The sequence below is a fragment of the Ursus americanus genome, chromosome 8, assembly GCF_024610735.1.
Source record: "Ursus americanus isolate L20-20 chromosome 8, mUrsAme1.1.p, whole genome shotgun sequence".
Lineage (NCBI taxonomy): Eukaryota > Metazoa > Chordata > Mammalia > Carnivora > Ursidae > Ursus > Ursus americanus.
In genome coordinates this window covers 43,183,597-43,207,547 of record NC_142134.1, presented here as the reverse complement: position 1 = coordinate 43,207,547, position 23,951 = coordinate 43,183,597, and the positions used below count along the sequence as shown (strand labels likewise).

The following is a 23,951-nucleotide window of genomic DNA, read 5'->3' as shown; positions in this document are numbered from 1 at the left end:
GTCTATTATCATCTGTTGCACCAAGCGTTCATTTGTACCCTCTTAAGCTGGAAGCACATATCCTTCATTTCTGGGATATTTTCTTCTATTATGTTTTTACTTTTTCTCTGCTTTCTAATGTCTTCTGGACCTCCTATTCAGGTATTGGACCTCTAATGCTAGTCCTTAAGTTTCTTTTCTCATATTTTCTACCTCTTTGTCCTCTGTTATCTGGGAGATTTCTTCAGTCTTACAACTCTTCTATCCATTTTTTCATTTCTGTGGTTATATTGTTAGTATCCAAGTTTTCTTCAGTATTTAATGGTAGCATCCTGTTCATGCATGCAATAATACAGTATTTTCTTCTCATCTGTATCTCAGAGGATATTTATATTAATGATAGGTTGTTCGTTTCATTTAGGTTTAATTTTCCTGCACAGTATGTTTGTTGTTTTTGGCTTCTTACTGACTTTCATCAAATGTTTATTGATCCTCGGCCATTCACTCATAAGGGAATGGGCCTCTAAAAAGGTGATTGGAAACTCTGAATATAAGTAAAATTTGCTGTTGTCTTTACTGTAGGGCTTTTTTTTTTAACAGTCCCACATGTCCGTATCGTTGGGTTATTTTATTTTTTCTTTTTGTGGCGATTTGATTTTTCAGGGAATAGATTCCAGTGGCCTGCCTAGAGGGTTCGTACTTGGCTGATTAAAATGTTCTGGGAGCTAGAGTTGTCAATTCCTGAACCTTTTGGCGTCCTGCCATGAAAATCATAGCATCTTTGTTTTCTTTTTGCAGACTTATAATTCAGGTTTCTGTAGTATGCTCAGTTACTATTTTTTAATTTGCTTTCAGAGTCCCAAATTTTATTGTTTTGTCAGTCTCTTTGTTCTTGTGGGTTGAAACAAAATTATAATTTATGTGGTTTGCTACTTTTCCTTTTCTTACCTTAACATTATGTGGCAAATGTTTTCCTAGTTTAAGTTTTTTGATAAATAACATTTTAAATAATTGCATAATGTATTACTTGGGTGTACCACACTCAACAAATTTCTTTTTAGATATTATTTTGTTTGTAAGGTTAACCTTTTATAAATAATGCTGTGAAGGGCAGCTGAAGGAAATTTCACAAAGTTTTGGTACACTGGTGGCATAATTTGGGTAAATATTTAACTTCTCAAGGTTACAGACTTCATTCAACTTTTGTTTGGATATGTAAGACCTCACATGACTTTGTTTTTAGAAAATCTGTCATGGTGGGGTGGCTGGGTGGCTCAGTCGGTTAAGTGTCTGCCTTTGGCTCAGGTCGTGATCCCGGAATCCTGGGACGGAGACCCGCATTGGCCTCCTGTTCAGCCGAGAGCCTGCTTCTCCCTCTCCCTCTGCCTACTGCTGCTCCCCCTGCTTGTGCGCTCTCTCTCTAACAAATAAATAAAATCTCAAAAAAAAAAAAGAGAAAGAAAGAAAAGAAAGAAAGAAAGAAAGAAAGAAAGAAAGAAAGAAAGAAAGAAAGAAAGAAAGAAAAATCTGTCATGGTATCTTATAGTCATTTCTCAAAATATTATGTTTAAAAAAATAGTCTCATTCTGGTTAACAAGTTTGAGTCTGTAATTCTGAGTGCAATATCTAAAGACAAATAGGTGGATGCAAGTTGATTAGGAGAGTTGCTAAAATGGAGAAGATTTTCAGAATTAGAGTATTTTACAAAGAAATAAAGGAGAAAAGAAAACTGAGGGGACAGAAGCAATTTTTACATGTTTTAAGTATGTACTGTGTCTTCCTGATGCCTTTTCTTGCTTTTCCCCCTATTAAAATAATTTTTCATTTGTGCTTTCTTCTCTCCCTTTCTCTTTCCCCTCTTCTGCTTCTCCAACTCTAACCCTTCCTAGTTTTTAATTGAGTGTTGACTGTGCCAGGAAGCATCTCTGGCTTGAGTAGGGAGGGGAAGTGAGCATTATAGACCTTGACTTCATAATTTAGAGTTTTTCTGAGTTAATGGGAAAAGTAGTCATTAATTAGATAACTGGGCCAAAAATTATATAGTTATAAACTCCAAGTCTTATGAAAGACTTTAATGTGCCATTTAAGCTGAGTCCCAAAATCAATAAAAAAATATATCACTTATTGCATGCGGGGCGCTGTTTTTAGGTACTTGGGATATAGATTTGAATAAAACCTAAATGCAGTGTAAATCCTTATAGGCCATGATAAATTTAGGTTTTATTTTGTTTGCATTGGGAAGCTATTGGAGAATTTTGAGAAGGGGAGACATGAGTTGATTTACACTTTTAATAAGATTGCTTGGCTATATACAGAGAATGGGTTTTCCAGAGGTAAGACTAAAGCAGAGAGAAAATTTTAGCAGAAGAGTTAAGAAGTGGTAGTAGGTTTAACCTGCTGGGGTGGACATAATCAATGGTTGAATTTGGTATTATCATAAAGGTAAAGTTGACATAGGATGGTCGTATCTATTGGATAATTGTTAGGATTTCTTTTTTTTCCTTAAGCAACTCAGTAGATGATGGTGCTATTTACTTTTGGGGAAGTCTTGGATCAGATTGGGGGATAGTGGAAAATCAGTAGCTTTGTTTTGACCACAGTAAGTTTGAGTTGCTTATTAGATACATAAGACATTGGATATAAATTACTGAAGCTCAGGGGAACAGTTGAGACCATACTGTCAACTCTCAATATTCCTGACATTTGCAGGAAGAATATTGCATTTCTTTTTCTGTGTTCTCATAGCATCTTTTATCCCACAGTTACTTTTTTTCATAGCATTTATTGTATTGCTCTGATTGTTCATGTGTCTTGTCCCATGGTCAAGATTTTGTTGTATTTCTCTCTCTAGTCTCAGCGTCTGGTAACAGATTTTTAGATAATAGATGATAGCTATTTCATGTTTGATGAGTGAACCATGTTTATTTCCCCCGTCATCACATTCTGTCAGTTTACCTTTCAAGTGTCTATCAAATCCATTTCTTACTTTCTATCCTCATTTTCTTAGTGCTGATCCTCCATTATCCCTCACTAGGATCTGGACCTTTTAAATGGATTTTTTAAAGGAGTGGAACTCTAAAATGTCAATGTTAAGCCCTAATTATATGAAGACACCCATTAAGGATTGTGTTCAGCAGTACTAATAAGAGATCTGACTTTAATGGCTTAAATATATTCTTTTTCTCACACAATGATTATGTGGAAGGTAGATGGTTTCTGGAATTGAATCAGTGGTTTGAATGTATCAGAGTCAAGGTGTCTGAGATTTTCTTGGCCTTTGCCTCATAGGGAAAGAGAATGATGCTGAATTTAGATTGAACAGTAGAATTTAAGTAGGACATAAAATATGGTGTGGCATTACTCAAGTGTAGGGCAACTTAGTTTAAATTTAATAAATTAATGATTTAAGATAGGAAGGTGAGTGTAAAAGTAAAAGAGCACAAAGAAGAATTTCACCAGTGTAAAGGAGTATGACTGGACCATACTGAAAAGCTCTGCTAGGAGCAGAAAGGGTGGCTAAATCTGAGGGAGATTATGGAGTAAGTAGATAACTGGTTTGAAAGTGAATATAAAGAGGGAAAAGAAGTTATTAAGGAGACCGATAACTACCTTCAAGCTTCTAGGTGTACTGAACTGGCAGAACGGTGGTACTATTGATGATGAGGGAGAAACAAATGGTATGAAAGTGCAGGAATAGGTAATTAATACTCATGTTGGAGCATATCCCAGTCTGAATAGAAAATGGTCAGAATGGCTGAAATGGCCACTAGTGGTTTTTTCTGAATGGTAGTAAACATAGAAGGGGAAAATTCTTCAAGGCTTTCTTGAACTCTGAAACATGGAGTCATAACCAAGTATCTTGGACTTATTTGTGGCAATTTAAGGGAATTTATGAAAGGACTAAAGAGTTATAGCTTATTGGACTTTTCAGTGACATTAGTGTGAACTTTTTTAATAGTTGGGAACATTTTGATCCCCTAATCCATCTTTGGTGCCTTTCACCTAATGCTGTTCTAAAATAGGGTAATTTTATTAAATATTCAGCAACAAAACAGTCTTCATGTTTAAAATCAAATCAAATGTTATAAATTTATTTTAACATGTTTAGTGTATTATGTTTGAGTGTTCTATTAAATAAGCTAATAACCCTTTTTTTTAAGGTACAGCAGGGAAGAACTGGAAATTCAGAGAAGGAAGCTGCACTTCCATCTACAAAAGCTGAGTTTACTTCTCCTCCTTCTTTGTTCAAGACTGGACTCCCACCAAGCAGGTTAGTTAGACAATTATAGCTCCATATATTGAAGGCATTGGTATCTTTATTTTGTATTAGGACTGTAAAGTATAAGAGTGCTGAATGTTTTGGCAGAAAAACTGGAACATTCTATGCTGTTTCAGTACCAAATGAATTCTCTGTGAAAAACTCTTCTGGGTACCTTCCCATTTAAAAAAAAAAAAAAAAAATCTAGGTAAGCAATAAATGAAGCATGGTATGTAGTCACACGTATATAAAAAGTCAATCTTAAATTTAGGAGAGATGGTGATAACAATGGTCTTGCTGTTTTCTGTGCTTATTATTATTCTTACATAAAGAATTATTGGACTTTCTAGGTCTAGATCTATTGACCTAAATGTGTTTTACTAATTTTAGTAAAAGAGACTGTAGAGATTTCAGACTGGACAATCTTTCAGATTAAAACCATTTTCTTTTCCTTTGGTTTGTTTTGATAATACCTAACTTTGAGTTCCACAAGGTACCAATTGTAAGAGGCAGATGCGCTGGCAAGTGGTTAGCCTGTTACTAGGAAAACAGTAAAGGGTAAGCTAAAACTAGGGAAGTTGGATGTTAGTTTAATTTTGAGTTAGATAAAGATGATTTATCAGGTATTTCTCTGGGCCTGAAATAAGTCAGTAACCCACCTGTTACTAGTGCTCAGCTGGATCTTTTACCTTTTGTGGTATTGCTTAAGTTTGTTTTACGCAGTTTTCTGGTTTCATTATTCTGCAATTTTGAATTGCTATAAGAGATATTTCATAATATACAAATGCAGGAAGAGACAGTATGGGAACATGTGGTTTAGCCCTAAGATAAAGATTCCTGAAACTTTCACCCAAAATTAAATGTCACAAAGCCATCTTGGATTTTGACTGTCTCTTCTCATCCTAACAATTACTAGTCATGGACATGTCCAAATATTATTTAAACTAAATGAAATCTCATCAAATGTTTGGCTAAGAAGTTACGATAGCGGAGGAATACTGATCCTTTTCATATGTAGTCTTCTTTTGTTTTTTTCATATTTTAAAGGAGGCCACTCTCATTCATTGAGTTTATCATGTTCTGCAGTACAGAATGATATGAAGAGCTTTGACTCTGGAGCTAGACTTCAGGGTTCGAATTCTGGCTCTTTAACTTACTAGCTCTGTGTCCTTGAGCACATCCCCTGACCTTATTCTTTCATTTCCTGATCTGTAAAATGTAGTAATAATAATCCATCCCTCACAAAGTAGTTACGTATATTAAATAATTTATGTGAAATGTTTTAGAACAGTAATACATACATAGGTAATACTCTATAGATGTCTGCTAATTAAACTATTTAAAAATCAGTAGCAGGTTTTCTGTTATTTTGCCTGCCCCCTCCTTTTTTTTTTTTTTTTAAAACAAAACAAAACTAAACGACCTTGGGGAAGATTATGTAGGGCATTGTACCACTATTAGAATTTGGCTTTTTCTGTAAGTAAAATAAAAGGGGTGTCACTGTCAGAGTTTGTGCAGAGGAATGAAATAATCTGTGATAGGTTTTTTAAGTCTTAATTGCTTTATTAAGATCAGACCACAGAGAGATTACGGGCAGAAACTGGAGGCCGGTTAGGAGGTTGTAACAGTTATCTAGGCAAGAGATCACTTGGACCAAAGTGGTTGTGGTGCAGGATCTTTTACGTCTGAGATGAAAGAGACTGCAGGAGGAATGCTTTTCGGGGGAAGAAGACCAAGAGTTCAGTTCAGGACATAATAAAATTGAGATGTCTATTAGACCTATAAGTAGAAATTTTGCATAGGAAGTGGATATATGGATCTGGAGTTGTGGGGAAAGGTATGGGCTGGGTATAGAAATTTGGGAGCAATCAGTGTTTAAGTAGTATTTAAATGAAGTAGTAAAAATGAATTAGATTGTTAAGGAGTAAGTATTGTTAGAGAAGTGGTAAGAGGGACAGAGCCTTGGGGTGCTTCCTTCCAGGTCAGAAAAATAAGGAGGAAGGAGGAGGAGGAGATCCATAGAGAAGAGTGACTACTGACATAGGAAGAACACCCAGTGTATGTCTTGAAAAAGATGTGTTTCAAAGTAGAGGAACAATTAACTACCAAATAATACTGATTGGCCAAGAAGAAGAGGACTGAGAATTACTTTTTAGATTTTATTTATTTTTAAGATTTTATTTAATTTCTACACCCAGGATGGGGCTTGAACTCATAACCCCAAGATCAGTAGTCATATGTTCTACTGACTGAGCCAGCTAGGTGCCCCGACTTTTGAATTTTATAATATATAGGTTGCTGTTGTTCCTGATCAGGATCATTTTTAGTGGTATTAAGGTGAAGTTTGAAAAAAAGACGTTTTGGAATGAATTCAAGAGAGAATGGAAGGAGAGGAAGTAGAATGAGAAAATATAGACACCTTTTTTGAGGATTTTTTTCTTTTGAGGGGCAAAGAAATAGAACAGTATATGAAGGGAAATGTGGGGTCGGGAGAATGTTTTTTCTAAAATGATAGAAATTACAGCATGTTTGTAGACTTAGGAGTATGAGTTACTAGAGGGGATATTGATGATGCAAGAAGCAAGAAAGGACAGTTGTGAGAGCAATGTCCTTAAAAGTCAGAGGGACAGGATGTAATAGGCAAGGGGGGTGGGGTTAGGCTTAAAAAGGAGATGGATAGTTCACTTATGGTAACAGGAGAGAAGGCAGGACACAGTGAAGGGTGGTGGGTAAGATAATATTGATAGGAGCAACTGACCGCTCTCTTCTGATAGCTTCAGTTTTTCCCAGCACACAGGATGCCAACTTATTGGTGAATGTGAGGATATGTGGAAGTGGGTGTTGAATGTTTGAGAAGAGAAGAGAAATTCTGAAATACTCATTTAGAGGTGTGTGAATGAAATAGGGGGAAAGGAGTAGGATGGCTAGGCACCACTGGGAGAGAAACGTGCCATCGAGAGAAGGCTTTTTTTCAAAATGGGAGAAATTACAGCATTTTTATGTTGTTGGGAATGAATTAGTAGAGTGAAATATTGACACAGGGAGAGAGACGGTACATTTCCAACGTTTTGGAGGTTAATGGCTATGGGTTTAAAATGAGACCAATCAGCTTGCTTGGGTATGTTTCTCCTGCCCTTGTCAGGTGTTCATATGTTTGTGAAGATTAGCTAGAGTTGGATTTAACAGGGGTTACAGTTATACCAGGGAAATATGACAAAGGAGCAAGAAAGGTGAGAGGGTCCTTGAAGTGATTATAATGATGGATGACCATGGATTGAAAGAGATGGAGATGGAGAATACTGGCTTCTAGGGGACAGTAAAAAGGAAGTAAAGAAATGATAGAAATGTTAGCAGATCTACCACTACTACCAAAAAAGTGGATTAATTGCCACCATAATCTATAGAAACACACCCAACATGTCAATATTGTCACTTTTTGATATAAAGAGTAATATAACCCATTGCTCATTAGGAAACTTTGTTTTCTGGGTTCATCTTTTTTTTTTTTTTTTTTTAAAGATTTTATTTATTTATTCGACAGAGATAGAGACAGCCAGCGAGAGAGGGAACACAAGCAGGGGGAGTGGGAGAGGAAGAAGCAGGCTCACAGCGGAGGAGCCTGACGTGGGGCTCGATCCCACAACGATGGGATCACGCCCTGAGCCGAAAGCAGACGCTTAACCGCTGTGCCACCCAGGAGCCCCTTCTGGGTTCATCTTGATCAAAAGCATACTTTTGTTCATTGTGAAGTATTTCCCCTAAATAATTATTTGTGTTTTTTCTGTTTTAGTCTTTGTATTTATGGAGGTTAGAGAGACATGTTTGAAAGTAAAATTTTTTGACTTTAGGGAAAAGACAGGAATGTCACTTAAGACATAATAGAAACTACACAACAAATAGTAATGAGCTGTACTACTGACCTTACCACTGTATTTCCTTTGTTTAAAAATCTTAGATTGCCTTATTAATGTGTAGATGACTGTTGGTATTTTTGCACAGAACTTTTTTTATTGGTTCTTTGTACTTTATCAGTAGAAATGCTAGGTTTCTAACTTTCTTTATTGCCAAGCAAATTGGCATACTTGAGTAAAATGTTAATGTTTAATATATCAATGTTTTGCTTAATCTTTAAAAGTTTTTGTATTATGTCAAGAATGTACAGCTTGATACATTTTCACAAGCTGAACACTTATGTATATTTCATCCAAATTCTCCAGTTGTTAACATTTGGCCATGTTTGCTTTATAATTTCCCAAAAATATTTTCCTTTTTGAACCATTTATTAATTGTGAACATCGTGCCCCTTCAACCTCTAAATACTTCAAGTAAGAACAAGGACATTCTGTTATGTAATCATAGGACATAGTTATCAAAGTGAGAAAATCTAATGAGCCAGTACATTAATACACAAACCATAAATATAGCTAATTATTTCAGTAATGTCTTTCATGGAAGTTCTTTTCTTGATTTAGGATTCAGTCCAGGATCATCCATTATAATTAACTCTTTTATCTCTTTATTCTTTAATCTGAGACAGTTTCTCAGACATTCTTTGTATTGTCTTTGTATTGGATTTTGATGAGTACAGTCCATTTGTTTTGTAAATCATCCCTCAGTTGGAGTTTGCCTGATGTTTCCTCTTTGTTGGATTCAGGTTCTGCTTTTTAGGCAGGAGACTACATTAGTGATGTTGTGTCCTCAGTGCATCAGCCTGAAGGTAGATGATGTCATTTTGCCCCATTATTAGTGATGGTAACTTTAGTCATTTAGTTGTGATGGTGTTCTTTGGGTTTCTGTACTGCAGAGTTTACTATTTTTACTCTTTGTATTTAATAAGTAATCTGTGAGGAAACTGTATCTATCCTATTTCTTCTTAAACTTCCCAAGAATTTTAGTATCCATTGATGATTTTGGCTTTCTCCCGTTACTACTATAATGGCTGTAAAATAGTGATTATCTAACTCTGTTATTTTTCTTACATTAATTAGTTGGCATTCTCCTTTAAAAATGAGCTTTCCACCTCCTCCACTTATTTATTATCAGCTAGACTCATTAGTTTTTATTTTATTTGTGGGATTATGGCTTATAAATATGGTTTATTTGTATATGTAGTATATAAGCTATATCTGCATGACTTATATATACTGTAATTCATATCGATGCTCAGAGTGTTCCAGACTTGCTCTGTGGCAGTCTCTTCAGAGTGGCTCCTGTGACCTTTTAATTTTTCCCCATCGTGTTTTTTTTGTTGTTGTTGTTTTTGAGGATTTTTTTTTTTTACTTTCTAGCTTTACCAGATGTTCCTGGCTTATCTTGTGCTTTCTCTGCCCCTCCCTGGAAGCAACCGTTTCTCGAAAGCACCTTGATGCCTTTTAGTGGGAAATGATGATTAGAAACCAAGATCTTGGCACCAGTTAGCTCATTGCTGTTGGAGTGCCACTGTTTCTAGGCTTTTTCAGCTGGGAGAAAACAATTTCAATATGAAATTGTCTTATGTATAATTTTAATCATGCAGTCATCATGTTTCTTTTATTTCACATTTGACACTACAGGTTTCTACTTACATTTCCTTTTTCCATCTTGCATCTTTTACCGTTTTACCGCATTGAGAACCTAGTTCCCAACAACTTCAGTGTATGTACTTGTTTAATCCTAAAAATACACATAGAATAGATTAGGACTTCACCTGCCATTATGAAAACCAAACCTATTAAGTAGAATTCAAGATTTCTTTGGAATTATTTTTTTCTTTTCCTTTTTTTCCCCAGGCTGAGGGTATATAGTCATCATACTCAGAAGTTTCCTTCAGAGTGGTTATATTAATCATTAAAAGTATAATTTGATCCATTGTTTCTGTTTGTGTTCAGCTTTTCTTTTCCTCCATGTTTATTGATTTATTTTTTGCACATATAAAACATTTAACAGAGTTCCAAGTATACTCAGATTTGTCACTCTTCCCCCAATTTCTTTCACTCCTGTTAATAACTAACTTCATTTTATCTAGTTTCTAGCTTATTCTTCCATCTTTTTTTTTTTTTTACATAAATAAGCAGACACATAAACATATATATTTTTCCTATAGAAAAATTTTCCCATCGAAAAAGTGTCTTATTAGTCCTTTAAAGGACTGGCAAGAGTGTAAATAGCTGAACTTTTTATGGAGTATGTCACTATGAATAAAATTAACTTTCTTTCGAATTTTATTTTGAAGGAGTTATTTTGAAATGGAATTTTTATGAAATATATATAGTGTAGGTTTTACAAAACACATCAGAGTGTTACTGTTAGCTGGTACACTGTTTGTACCTGTTATTGAAAGAATATAGGAGAGAAATACCAAAGTTTTGAATAAGGTTTTGTGAAACCACAAAAGTTAATGTTACTCATAAAAGCACAGAAAGTTATTTCTTGATAATATATTATAACCTGATAAGCCCTTGGTTCTTATTGTGCATTTTGACATCATATTGAAAAAGATTTCTAAAAATATTCTGGAGTTAATAAAATGTTGATGACACATTTATATTTAAATACCTACTAGCAGTTTTAGTACCACAGAGACTTGAAGAGAATGATATAATAGGAACATGCTAAAGGACTTTAGACAAAGTATGTCAAAGAAAAGAAAAAAAAGACAGAACAAGGGGGGTCAGAGACAACAATATGTAAGAAAAAACATAGAAAATTTATCTCACCAGAAACAGCACCTCTTCTCAGTCTCAGACAAGTACTGCCTCCAGAAAAGCCAATTCCAGCGTTGGGAAGTGGCAGGACCGGTATGGGAGGGCCGAATCACCCGACCTAAGGTAAGGCTGTTTTTAAACATTGGCTACTCCCTGATGTTTAGATCATCAGTGTTGTTTTGTCTAGTAATAAGATAATAAATTTTGATTAGATTGTACCATATTTTTACCCCCTCAATTATGCTTTTTCATTATAGAAATGAGGGTTTTAAAAATCATGAGTCAGGCCCTGTCACCTCACACCTTGCCTATCATTTCTCTGGCTTTTTATACTACATTATAAATTGCATGGAACCATGCTAATGGGACCTCGATAAACGTTTTTTCCTCCCTACTGCTGCAGGTTTAATTCTTTTTTCTCATATCACACCCTATTAAATCCCTGGGTGTTTCTCATTATTTGTTGAATAAAATTTAGCCTTCTGAGTTAGTATTTAGAACCTATATAAAATTGAACTACACTGAATCTTTCGAAATGTTTTATCTCAAGTACAGTGCATAAAGCAGCCATTTCATTGAGTCTACCAGCTGTCTTGGGAAGTTCCATCTCCTTTGTTGTTACTGTGCTTTTACTTCTGATTCACCTCTGCAGAATTATGGTTTGTGTTCTGAATCTTAGAGTTACAAAGCATGCAGCCTTGGGTGGGTACTGTATACTCTCTGAGCCTGTAACATGGGAATAATAATTTCTACCCCAAGGGATGTAATGAGAAGCAGATAGATTAGATAGGATAGTGCATTGCAAATAGTAATCAGTCTGAGCAATTAACAGGTTGCTTGACTTGGACATGTAGACTTAGGTACCTCCCTAATCTGCCATTTAAAGTTTTAAACAGTGATGGTATGGGGGTGATATTTTGTTTGCGTTCGTTACAGCATTTTAAGCTTTCTTCCTGGGCAGGTTGATGCTAAATTATGTGCTTTTAAATATTTTCATTTAGATGTGTAAGTTATGATCAGATATCTTTGATCATAACAACTAAGAGAAAGGCAAAGGAAGGAAACACTATCAAAATTTTATTTTCTTAAATTTCCTTTTCTTTGGGGTCTTTATTATATATTCTCCACGGATAGTAAGGATTTCTAGTCAAGTTGGCTTTGATAGGATCTCTTACTAGGAGAGAATAAGCTTAGTCATTCTCAAAAGTGGCTATTCATCTCAAAGTTAAAAATATCTTGACTTTTTTAAAGAATATCCAAACTAGAAATACAGTAATTAATGCAGATAGAAATATATTATCTATATTCTTAGAATAGTCTCAGTTGCATGTGTTGCTTTAACAGGGTATAGAATGAAAATTTGCATATCTTACTATTTTAAAAGTGTACTCATTGACGTTTTTCATAATATTGTACGATATTGATCTTAGTTTTTAAAACTACAATTCCTGAAGCACCTGTAGAAATTTCAAGAGTTATTTTAAATAAAGTTAGATCTGAAAGTGCGGAATGGAGTCTGTGAATCTTTTCATGTTTAATATTTCTGTGAAACCCTAAAGTTTAACAGGAGTGCTAATAATGTAATTTCTGTATAATAATTAGCTTGGTTATTATAGCATACAGTGCATAGAGAAACTCTTAGATTTATATTTAACCTGGCCAGCAATCTGGACAGCCTGTTTATTGATCCCAAAAGGGCCAGATGATAAGAACTTTCATTTTCATTGTTCTGTTGTTGAAATGTATCAGTAGCCATTTTTGTAGATAAAGAATAACTACTTTTTTAAACTTACAGCAGTTTCATGGCATAAGTACTAGATTTGAACACTAGGTTTGGTTTTGTGCCTGTGTGAATTTAGGATAGTTCCCTAAAATCTCTAGGCGTCTGTACATTTTTAACATGACAGGCTGGACTGTGTTATCAGGAAGGCCCTTTCAATCATGAGAGTCTTTATTTTCTGGCTAGTCCCTAGTTTACATGGAAAAGGAGATCTGAGAAAGTAGGGCATTTATTCCAGATTCTCTGCCTGTTAGTACCTGCAGTTAAGGCAAATTGATTTTCATAAGCAAAGGCGCAGAAATACTTGAATCACTTATTTTTAATGCAATTTAAAACTTTATATATGGTTCTTTTGCTACTATGTCAATATCTGAAATTCCTTTTTATATCAATCATTTGACAGAATTTTTTTACTTAAAATAGTTGTGCTTTTGATATAATGGTTTATTTCTCGAAATAGGATAATTAGCTTATAGAGACCATATTAGTTGTCATAACTGAAAATGATCTATCTCAGTGTTTATACTATTACTCCCCCACCTCCTAAATTTTGCTTCGGAAACACAGAAAGCTCCCATTCTGACATTGTGATTGGTCTCGGAATGTAAGTAGTAGGAAATTTGACACTATTTTCAGTATATATTTTGTGCTTTTGAAAATTCAAAAGAAAAAACTCTAGATAAAAGCTATTGTTCTCCTTTCGAATGGTGTATGTGTGCGTGTATATATGTGGTCACATACATACATACCCTTACAGGATAAAAAATGAGATGCTAGCTTTTGTAGTTAACAGAAATGTAGGTAGGGGTTTTTTTGGAAGATGGCTTAAATCTCTTTGTAAAGAGCAATTAAACAGTGGTTGCAATCCTTATTGTAAGTTATTTGGAGACTCAGACTTCTTATCTCATGTGTGTTCCTATTAATTTATATAATATAGTGTTCTTCCAACTTTTGATAAATAGTACTCTTCAAGCTAACTATATGTGTGTAACAAGGACATTTTATTGATACAAGTTTGTTTCATAAATTCAGATTTGTGATACTAAGCCAATTAGTAGAAGAATAAAGCAGTTTTAATGAACACAGAAAATTGAAGTTGGCAATGTGGATGATTGCTGTAATCTTATCCTAATGTCCAGTTTGTGTGTTTTGTTTCCATTTTATAAGATTGAATTTTGTCAGGTAATTAGTTTCAAATTCTAGGTTGTCCCACTAAGCTTGTTTTTTAGTATTAATGCTTTTTAACCAGACTCTTGAAAGACGAATAGTGAAAATTGCTTAATGTAGAATCGCTAAAATATTTAAACCTGCTTGCATTTCTTATAACAGATTGGATGTTAAATGGACATTCAATCTAAGATTGACCTCTTCATTTGTTCTTTCACTACTTATTATTATGTCTTGATGAAGTAATATACTGAAAAGATGTACCTGTACCTTCATGGCATTTGACCGAGCACTCTGAATGTGGGTTGCTGTATTATGTAAGATTTTATGTGATTGGACATATGAAGGCCTTTATTTTAAAAGATTCCCTGTAGAATGGTATCTTTTCCTGTATTTAAAACATGAAATTAAACAAAAGTATGGCAGGTTATCCTTTATCTCAAGCTCTGCACAAAAGTGAGTAAATTTGGCTTCCCTAATGAACACATTTATGTCCTCTAGTGAGTCAAATTTTAGCATAGTTCACCTTTAAGCCTTCAAGATAGTTTTAAAAAGTAACAACATTTAAAAAATTCAGGCCCCAGAGAATTAGCATGGAAAACACTTTGTAAAAGAAGTAAACTTTATAGTCATACCTGAGCCTGAATCTTGGTACTGGCACTTTACGTCACAAAAGAGCCTTTTTCTATATCTGTGAAAATGAAACTAATTGGACTTACACTAAGTACTTGTGGATTAAATGGCTTCTACGGCTGCAAAAGCACCTGTTGCAGGGTACCCAGTAAGAGTTCCCTTTGGATCTCTGCTCCCACCGTAGTCTCTTTAATAGTAGTACTGATAGACAATAAATTACATGCTCTGAAAACAGTTTTAAATTCTGTGATTTTTATTTTGGACATTTATTATTTTTTAAGACCGCATTTTTTATTGATCTTCACTTGAAAAATAGAATACATTAAGTTGTCTTTATAAACTGTTCATCATAGAAAAAAGTATTCTTGTGCTTGTGAAGGTAAAAGAAAAAGTATTAGAGGCAGTCCTGTGTGACTCCACAAAACTCAGAATTTATCAGTATAAAAATATATATGCAGTGAATGACATTACCTTAGTTATCAGGCCTTGGTAGGTATGACTATATTTGTTGAGTAATAAGGAGTTAAGTATTAATTTTTATCAACTACTTCAAATTCCTTCTAGAAGAAAATACAATATAAGTGTCTTCCTTGGGCGTGCCTTTAGTTGTAGTCCTCAACTTTGGCTATGTATTGGAATTACCTGGGAAGCTTCAAAAAATTACGGATACTTAGGCCCTGGACACTGAATTAAATAATCTGGTGTATACTCTGGGCATTGGGATTCTTAAAAGCTCTCAGATGATTCTGATGTGTAGGAAGCTTTGAGAACCACTGATTGAGAGGTGGAATTCTGGCTTGGCATAAAGATTATCAATTGGTTATTAATCAAATATTTAGTGATCACCTTGGAATATGAGGTAAAAATGATAAATTTAGTAGGATGGAACTGATGTTTGCATAGCATTTTATAACCTTATAGAGCTTTTTCTTCTGTGTGAGTCTCATTTAATTTATATTTTCTGCTTCTTTGAAAGTCTTTTTGTTGGTAGCCAATATCAAAGGTGTATCATGCTGTTTCTGTTGCATACAGATTGGTGGTTAGTATATTTGCCAAACTGGAAATTAGAATCCTGCACATGTTATTTTCCTTACATACTTTCTCTGCTCATGTTCTTCCCTCCATTTAAAATGTACTCCCTCCCTGTCCTACATGGCTAAATCCATTTTACATGTCTTTCAAGGCTTATCTCTTTCCTACAGTAACTTAAAAGATGTTATACCGATGTCCTTGGCAGAATTGTTACAGGCATCTACTTAGCTGTATGACCTGAGTTAGACAGTGATCCTAGTGCATCTGTCTTAACTTGGGAATATTTAATAGTTACCTCTAGATTTTTCCCTAGAGATTGAATCCTTGAACTGTTGCTGTTGCTGTGCAGTTCTTATTAGGAGCTCTTTTGTGAGAAACATGCATAGATTTCTTCAAGGATATGTGATTCATTCATTCTTTCAGAATAGTGATTGAGAATTTTGAAGCAGTAACCCCTTTGAAAATTTGCTGCCAACTATGGTCTCTTATGCCTGAAAAATACATGTATACACATGCATATATTGAAGTTGAGGAACCTCCTGACCCCTCAGTATCCCATGTATGCTAGTTAAGGATTCTTGCTCAAAAGTATAGTTGAACCCAGGAGCTTGGGTGGCTCAGTCAGTTAAGCGTCTGCCTTCAGCTCCCGTCATGTTCTGGGATCCAGTCCCATGTTGGGCTCCTTGCTCATCAAGGAGTCTGATTTTCCCTCTCCCTCTTCCCCCAGTCATGCCCGCTCGCTCTCTCTGTCTCTCTCAAAAATAAATAAATAAAATCTTTTTTAAAAAAAAAGTTAAATCTTGAGATCAAGTCTTTATCAAGAGGGCATGTACTCAGTGTTGTTTTGCTCGCTTGATTAAATTACTTTTATTGAATTGTGCATTGTTACAGTTCACCCAATATCGAGGAACATTTTGAGAAACAGCTCTGTGAAATTCACTTACACTTTCGTTGTAGTAATATTGGAGACTTTGTCCCTATTTCAGTGTTTTTCACAGCGTGAGATTGCAGTCCCTTAGTGATGGGTGTGAAATTAATTTCATGGTCTCAGCCACCACATATTTCATGGTTTTGTATTGTTTATTTTGCTTTTTTGTGTGTGATATTGAATACTAATAAATCATGTTTGATTTTAACGTTACTCTTTCCTTTATAATAAGTGTAAGTATTGTTTCATGAAGCTTTCAGTTGTTTATATATGTTTACTGGATTGCTGTGCAAAATGTGTTTCTTAAATAACTGTATTTTGAGGTCAAAAGTGTTTGAAAACTGTATCCTACTTTGTCTTAACATGGACTCAGGAGAAATTTTTTTCTCTTTATTTTCATCTGGAAAATGGGAATAATAGTTGCTACCTAATAGGGTTATTATGAAGAGTAAATGCATATAAAGTGCTTAGAATAGTGCTTTCCTAGCACATAGTAGGTGCTCAGTAAACACTAGCTATTATTACCAGGAAATGCCATCTTTAGAGCTAATGCTTTGTTTTTATCTTACACACATCAAGACTTTTGTTATTAATGGTGTCCTTTATTTTGGCTGTTAAAAAATGAGAAGCTCAGTAATAAATTTGTGACAAAAGATTAGTAACTAATTCTTTCTCTTCCCTTGGTCCTAATTTTGTCACTTTTAAAGTTTTTGTTGTATCTTTGTAAGCGGCTTACATCAGAATCACCAAAATATATCATTTTAATTTAATTCTGTTATAATTTCAGAGATATTTTCATATTCATGAAAGGTAGAGGCTCTTGTGAACATCCACTGCCTGTATTAAGCTTGTAGATTAATGAGACTTCAGATATCCATTGTGGTTAGTTTCTGTCTCTTCAGCTTTTTACCGTCCAGTATAGAGAAGAGAATCTTGATAGCTACATTAGCTATCTGCCTTACTGAACAAATGTGTAAGCAAGTCCAGGTAAACTTGTGCTATGTGGAAACTCAGGGTACAGTAGATCCTTATAGTGAAGCTCTATTAAATCTTTTTATGCATTGAAATAAAAAGTGGTTCGTTAAAAATTTTCAGAATAATATGGTTCAACATCATTTTACATAATGTGGCATCAGAATAACAGATTGTTAATTACTTATCTCTTAATTATTATGTACTTTTTGTTACTTTGGTATATGCTTATGTATCTTGTCATATATTTCTGAACAAAATGGTAAAGTTCACATTTCTGATTAAGGTAAATCAGTTTGTGTGGTGAAAATCCCTGGACAAAGAGGTGTTGTTATTGTGGAAATTGCATTTTCTGTATTCCCTCTACTGATGCACATTTGTTAAGGCTGGTTTTTCATGTGTATATTTTTAGAAGCTTAGTATTTGCCACTTGAATCTTCAGTGAGTAATCCATTTAAAGTTGAAAAATTAGACTTCTCTGACCATATTTAAGATAAACTTTAAGGAATGAGTACTCTCATGTGTCCCAGAATATTTGAAAGCAGAAGTCTTTAGAAATCCAGGGTATATAGAAATCTTTCGTTTGGGCACAGACATTAGAGTGTTAGATCTAGATTTAAGTTTTGCTACTTTAACAATTTGGAGAAATTACAAATCCAAATACATTTGCGAGAATTTGTTCCTGAGGAGAATAAATTTTAAAAGATGGAGAGGGGAGAATGCAGCAGTCAGGAACAGAAAAGAGTGGAAAAGGAAATAGAGGTAAAGATTTTCACAGTGAAGTCTAAGTAGCAGTAAAAGGTGAGGGGAAATTGTGGCCTCAGAATATACACCTATAGCTAGCTGTCAGGATGTTGGAATCTGAGATATGTGTAGATATCTGAGGACCGATGGCATCTGCTTTGATATGAAGTTACCGTGGTCATAGCTTTGTAATTGTTTTAAGTTTTAGGGGAAAAATTGGAGCAATATTTGTTTTATGTCTGAGGTATTTGGATTTTTCTCATGTGTGAATGTTAGGATAGTTGCCATCTATATCGAAGGGCACGAGTTAAGTTAAAAATCATCTTTTCTCTTTGAGATCATGAGAAAATCTGGGAAGTCACTGACCTGGGGATAAAATTAGAAAAGCGTGAACTTTTAAAAAAATTCTATTAGAATTATATAGAACAGAAGTCTAAAGTGGGCAAGGTGATAAGTAGGAATGGACTATGTAGTTGAAGACATTTCAAATGCTATTATGTACTTTTATAGGGCTGTCTTTGTTTTTGTGAACATAAAATTATGGGGTTTCTCAAGGTTCACTTGAGGCAAACTTTCACTAGTTCTTGATTTTTAAGAGTCTTAAATGTCTCAAAAGCAAGTTATCTTGTTAGGAGGCGGCGTAGCTCGAGGGAAGGGTTCTGTAGGCTTTGGAATCGGAAAGACTTGGATTTGAAAGTTAGTTTTGCCATTTAATTATTACCGATGTCAGTTACATCACTATGAGCCGTTGCTTTAACATCTCTAACAAGTATATAGTAGTTTGTTAAGTGAAGGCTTCTTACGAGGTTTAGGTATAATATTTCTCTGAAGTTTTTAAAGGCAGAAGTGTTCTGAACTAAGAGATGAAGAGAAATACATTTAATTTGCATCCATTTTTTCATTGCCTCTTCCTTCAGGTGACTTCTTTATCTCGTTAAGCATATATACTTTCATAAAATCCTTAACTACTAACTGGCTTTTAACATTATTTTTTAAAATTTAACTTACTAGTTTCTCTAATTAAATTTGCAGCATTTTGTGGTAGACTATTTTTCCGTCTACTCATATAATTAAACTTTAATGGATTATAAATACAATTGGAGTGGGGCAGGCTTTTAAATATTTAAAATTTTCTATTTAAAGGCAAGTTATCAGAAATGGAAAACTGGATCCCATTTTATGCTTTCTAATGCTTGGAATAAAACACTAAGTAAAATACAGTGTGTATCAAAATGAGCATTATTTCTTTTCAAGTCTTTTGGGGGAATTTTTTAAGTTTCTGTAATAGAACTAATATGTTTTGTAATTATAGCTGCCAAAATTTTTATTTCCATTTGCTTAGCATTTGCTACCTGATTCAGTTCCACAAAGATAAATTTAATTGGAGACTATTAAAAATAGTAAATTTAAAAGAAAAACCTATAAAATACTGAAATTTAACATGATCATTATTGGATACATTGGTTCCAGCTCACTAATAAAGCTTAGCTTTTATGACTGTACAAAGTAGTGAGATCTAACTTAGTGAATTTTTTTTTTAAGTGTGTGTTGTTATCTGGTTTTATTTTAAAGTACATTGCAAAAGGTCTTAGATTTCATTTCTCACCTAATATTTGTGTTATTTTTCAAACATCTAATTAGGTGAAACTGAATTGATTCAATTTCTATTTACAGGAGATTACCTGGGGCAATTGATGTTATTGGTCAGACTATAACAATTAGCCGAGTTGAAGGAAGGCGACGGGCAAATGAAAACAGCAACATACAGGTTTTGTATTTTAAGAATTATTAATTTTTAAACTAAAGGATTACATCCATATTCTAACTTAATTTATTCAATATGCATTTATAGTGCTATGCTATATGCTTGGTATTTTAGGTGCTACAAAGAGATTTAAAATATGGAATCAATCACCCTTTTATTATAAAAGCTATTCCAATTAGAATTTATCATCTCTGGATCTTTTTTAGTAAGATTTCTTTTCCTTTGCTGTAAACATAATATGTAGGTTAATTGGACCAAAAAAAGGGAAAATATGAAAAAAGTGTAAAGAAGAAAATAAAACCACCAGTACTAACATCTAAAGATAACCACTCTTAACACTCTGGTACATCTCTTCCTTGTCACCAAACAAGATTAATATACTTTATGATTTTTTGTGTATCTTTTTTTTAAATTATCATTTTCATTATCCATATTCTTAAAAATATTTAAAATTCCTTCATGATAGTTTCATTATATGGATATACCATAATTTAACATGTCATTTTTGGAGGAAGTAGATTTGCTTTTTTTCAAGTGAAAGAATGAAGGAGATATTAGTAACTTGGATTCAAGTTAGAACTTTAGTAACTGAGACTTTTCAGTTCTTAACTTGATCATTACTATTTTTTATTATTACCTCTTCCTGAGTACCTTAAAAAAATGTCAAAGTGTTTTGATTCTCATTACTTTTAATAAATTAATCTTTTTTTCTTTTTAGCATGTGTAAGGGTAAATCATTTCTAAACTGGAAGGTAGCCCTCTTTTCTTTCCCCCAGCATTAAAATGCCATAATTTCTTAAAATAATTCTGTTCCCTACTTTAAAAAATAGCTTATCAGCATAAGCATTACAAAAATCACTTAAATGTAGGAAAAGTTGATTAAAACAGGGATTATATGTTTAAATATAATCATATTTAACCAGCGAAGAATTTAGAAGTATACATTAAATGTACAACATTATGTTGCCTGTTTCTGCTGTTTCCTAAATGTGTTTGTACATCAGAATCCCTGAGGGAGCCTTAACAAAAATCCAGATTTCTATGTGTCACTCCTGTAGGTTTGCTCCCTGCCCCTTACCTGTTTACACAGATCAGAATTTGTAAACACATTTACTTTTCAAGTATAAACCCTTGTTAAAGTTACAAGACTCACATGAAAAAGTTATTTATATATCTGGCTGCCTGTTTACTTGCACGCTGTTAATGCATGCAACCTGATGATGACAAGGCCTAGTACAGTGGATGCCTGTTTCTGCTGCCATGTTAATTTCTTAATGCTGGTATTTGTGACTAATGATTACATTGCCTTAATTTGAGTACTGTAACTTGGTTGGGTAACAAAGATAATACTCATTATATTGTATTTATGTTTAGAAGTACTCTTGTTTAGAATGTTTTTATTATTTCTTACTACTTTTTTTGGGTAATGATTCAGTCATTTTTTCTAGGCTTTGTATATGGACATCTTAAAGAGTGTGTATGAGTATATACTCACATCTGTAAATATACACACATATCACACACATGGAAAAAATTACTTCTACCGCCCCAAAATATGTGTATGCAAATAAAGCTTTTTATTTCATTTCTTAAATGAATTTACTGAGCTTTTAATTTATTCATTTTTTAAAATTAACTATGCTTTAATTTTAGGTCCTTTCTGAAAGATCTGCTACTGAAGTAGACAACAATTTTAGCAAACCACCTCCATTTTTCCCCCCAGGAGCTCCTCCCACTCACCTTCCACCTCCTCCATTTCTTCCACCTCCTCCAACTGTCAGCACTGCTCCACCTCTGATTCCACCACCAGGTAAATAGTAAATAAGACATTTGATTTTGGAAAAAAAAAAATAATCGTGAGTTTATTTTTAATTATAACAATTAAAATACGTATTTGAAAATAAAATCTGCATTGATTATACTGCATTAAAATTAATAGGTAGGAAACTTACTATGTTAAATCTTCAGTAGATTCACAGTGAAACAACTATATGTACATTTCAGCATAGCAAAGAGAATATACTAAAATAGAGAAGAATGGACAGATATTAACATTGTGATCTAAGAGTATGATAGTGATCACTGAAGTTGCTAATTGTATACATATAAATCCATATTGAATTGTAAACCATGTTAACTTGGTTTGAAAAATGTTTTAGAGATACTTTTAGAATTGGAGTAGGTTTAAAAAAATAGAACCTGTGAAGTGAAAATCTCAGTCTGGTCATCTTTGCATACTGGTTTCCTTTTAGGAGACTGCTTCTGGGTGCCAGGTACCTGGTACTTAAACTTCTTTTAAACAACACAGAAAATTAAATTTCTATCATATTTTGAGCCACTTTTGATTATTTATTATTTTATTGGTGGCAATAGAAAAAATTTACAAGTAATCCCTAAATTTTATATTTTCAATCTTACACCCAGTGGCCTTTGTTACTTTATTCGCAGTAAGCTTCCAATATTTATTCCCCTTAATCAGTTTTTAATGAAACTAACAAGATTGATTGAGATAATAATTACTTTCTTCCTACAGAGACTGCCAATAATAAATGATAAAAACTAGCTCCTGGTCCTAATTATAACTACATGTGTGTGATATGCTAAAATTTGCTTTCTTTTAATGAAATCAGTTCATACTAAAGGGCCATGTTCACTCAGTCATTTTGAGAAAGCCGTGCTTGTTTTAAGATGCCAATTGTGATCAGAGTACCTAGGCAAATAAAGGGTCTGAGTGGTCTTTCCCTCTAGTATTCATCCTTGGTCTCTAAATGTCAACTGTTGCATTGGCCCTGTAGCCACAACACCTTTGATTCCCTTCCATTTGTCACTTTTATCTTCAAAAAGGATAAGAATTATTATGAAAAACAACTGGTTTTAGAAACTATTGTCTCAAAAACAGAGGAAAGAGAAGACTGGATAGGTTGGAGGTGCTTACTACAGACAACATTATTTCTAAAATTCGACAAATTTCTTGTTCTGGAGCATAAACCGTTGTGATTGGACCTACGACTCTTGGGTCTTTCATATAGTGAGAATTAACCAAAGGAAAAGGGAAGGGAATGAAGACTTACTGATTCATAGATGAGTCCTTTGTCTACTGAACATGATAAACTGTAGAAGTAGTTAATTCTGAACGAATTTAATGACACTAAAGATAATCAATGTATGTGATAATAGTCTTACGCTAGATTGCTTGGTAATCTTATTTTAACTAGGTATTAAAGGTGATTTAAAATAATTTTTTTTTATTACTAGCATAGTATATCACCAGATTGCTAAAAGTTTACATAATCAGCACTAGCTGTTGTGAGAGAGTAAGTGGTATGAGTGAGTGAGAGAGAGAGGGTATGAAAAATGGTGAAGAAATAAATACCTTTTTGGTATATAAGAATATTTAGAAGCTCTATAGGATATTGCTTAGAGGCACTGGCATTATCTGGAAGTATGCTTTTTTCCAGAGTGACAAGACTACGCCATTTCTTTGCCACATAACTTCTGTTTTTAAGGATAATATCTTTTAATAATGTTCATATATCCATGGCATTATACCATAGAGTAACACTCCTTATTTTTTTGTTGTTTATTATTTATGGGCTTACCTCAGAGATACTACAGTTCTAGACTACTGCAATAAAAAGAATCCAATGAAATTTTGGTTTCTCAGTGCATATAAAAGTTATGTTTATACTCTCCCACAGTGTATTGAGTGTGCAGTAGCATTATGTCTAAAAAATAATACCTTAATACCTTAACTAAAAAGTACTTTGTTGCTAAAAAATGCTTACCATCATCTGAGCTTTAAGTGAGTCATAATCTTTTTGCTGACCTTGGGGTTTTGCCTTGATGTTGGTGGCTGCTGACTGATCAGGGTGGTGGTTGCAGAAGGTTGGGGTGGCTGTGGCAGTTTCTTGTAATAAGACAGCAGTGTACTTTGCCACACAGGTTGACTCTTCCTTTCACGAACAATTGATTTCTCTGTAGCAGTGATGTTGTTTGATAGCATCTTATCC

At 33.9% G+C, this 23,951-nt stretch overlaps 1 protein-coding gene across 26 annotated transcripts in view; it reads left to right on the top strand.

The window, feature by feature from the left end:
• The window catches only part of FIP1L1 (factor interacting with PAPOLA and CPSF1), a 74,291-nt gene that overhangs the window by 21,646 nt on the left and 28,694 nt on the right, over window positions 1-23,951 (top strand). For 9 of the 26 annotated variants that reach the window (XM_045816037.2, XM_045816032.2, XM_045816028.2 and 6 more), the window contains 3 exons: window positions 4,140-4,249; window positions 19,851-19,944; window positions 21,595-21,751. In XM_045816037.2, coding sequence (XP_045671993.1) covers window positions 4,140-4,249; window positions 19,851-19,944; window positions 21,595-21,751 — 361 coding nt within the window. Of the gene's footprint in view, window positions 1-4,139; window positions 4,250-10,935; window positions 11,044-19,850; window positions 19,945-21,594; window positions 21,752-23,951 lie in introns of all 26 variants that reach the window. The other 17 variants (XM_045816015.2, XM_045816012.2, XM_045816014.2 and 14 more) reach the window with 3 other exon arrangements.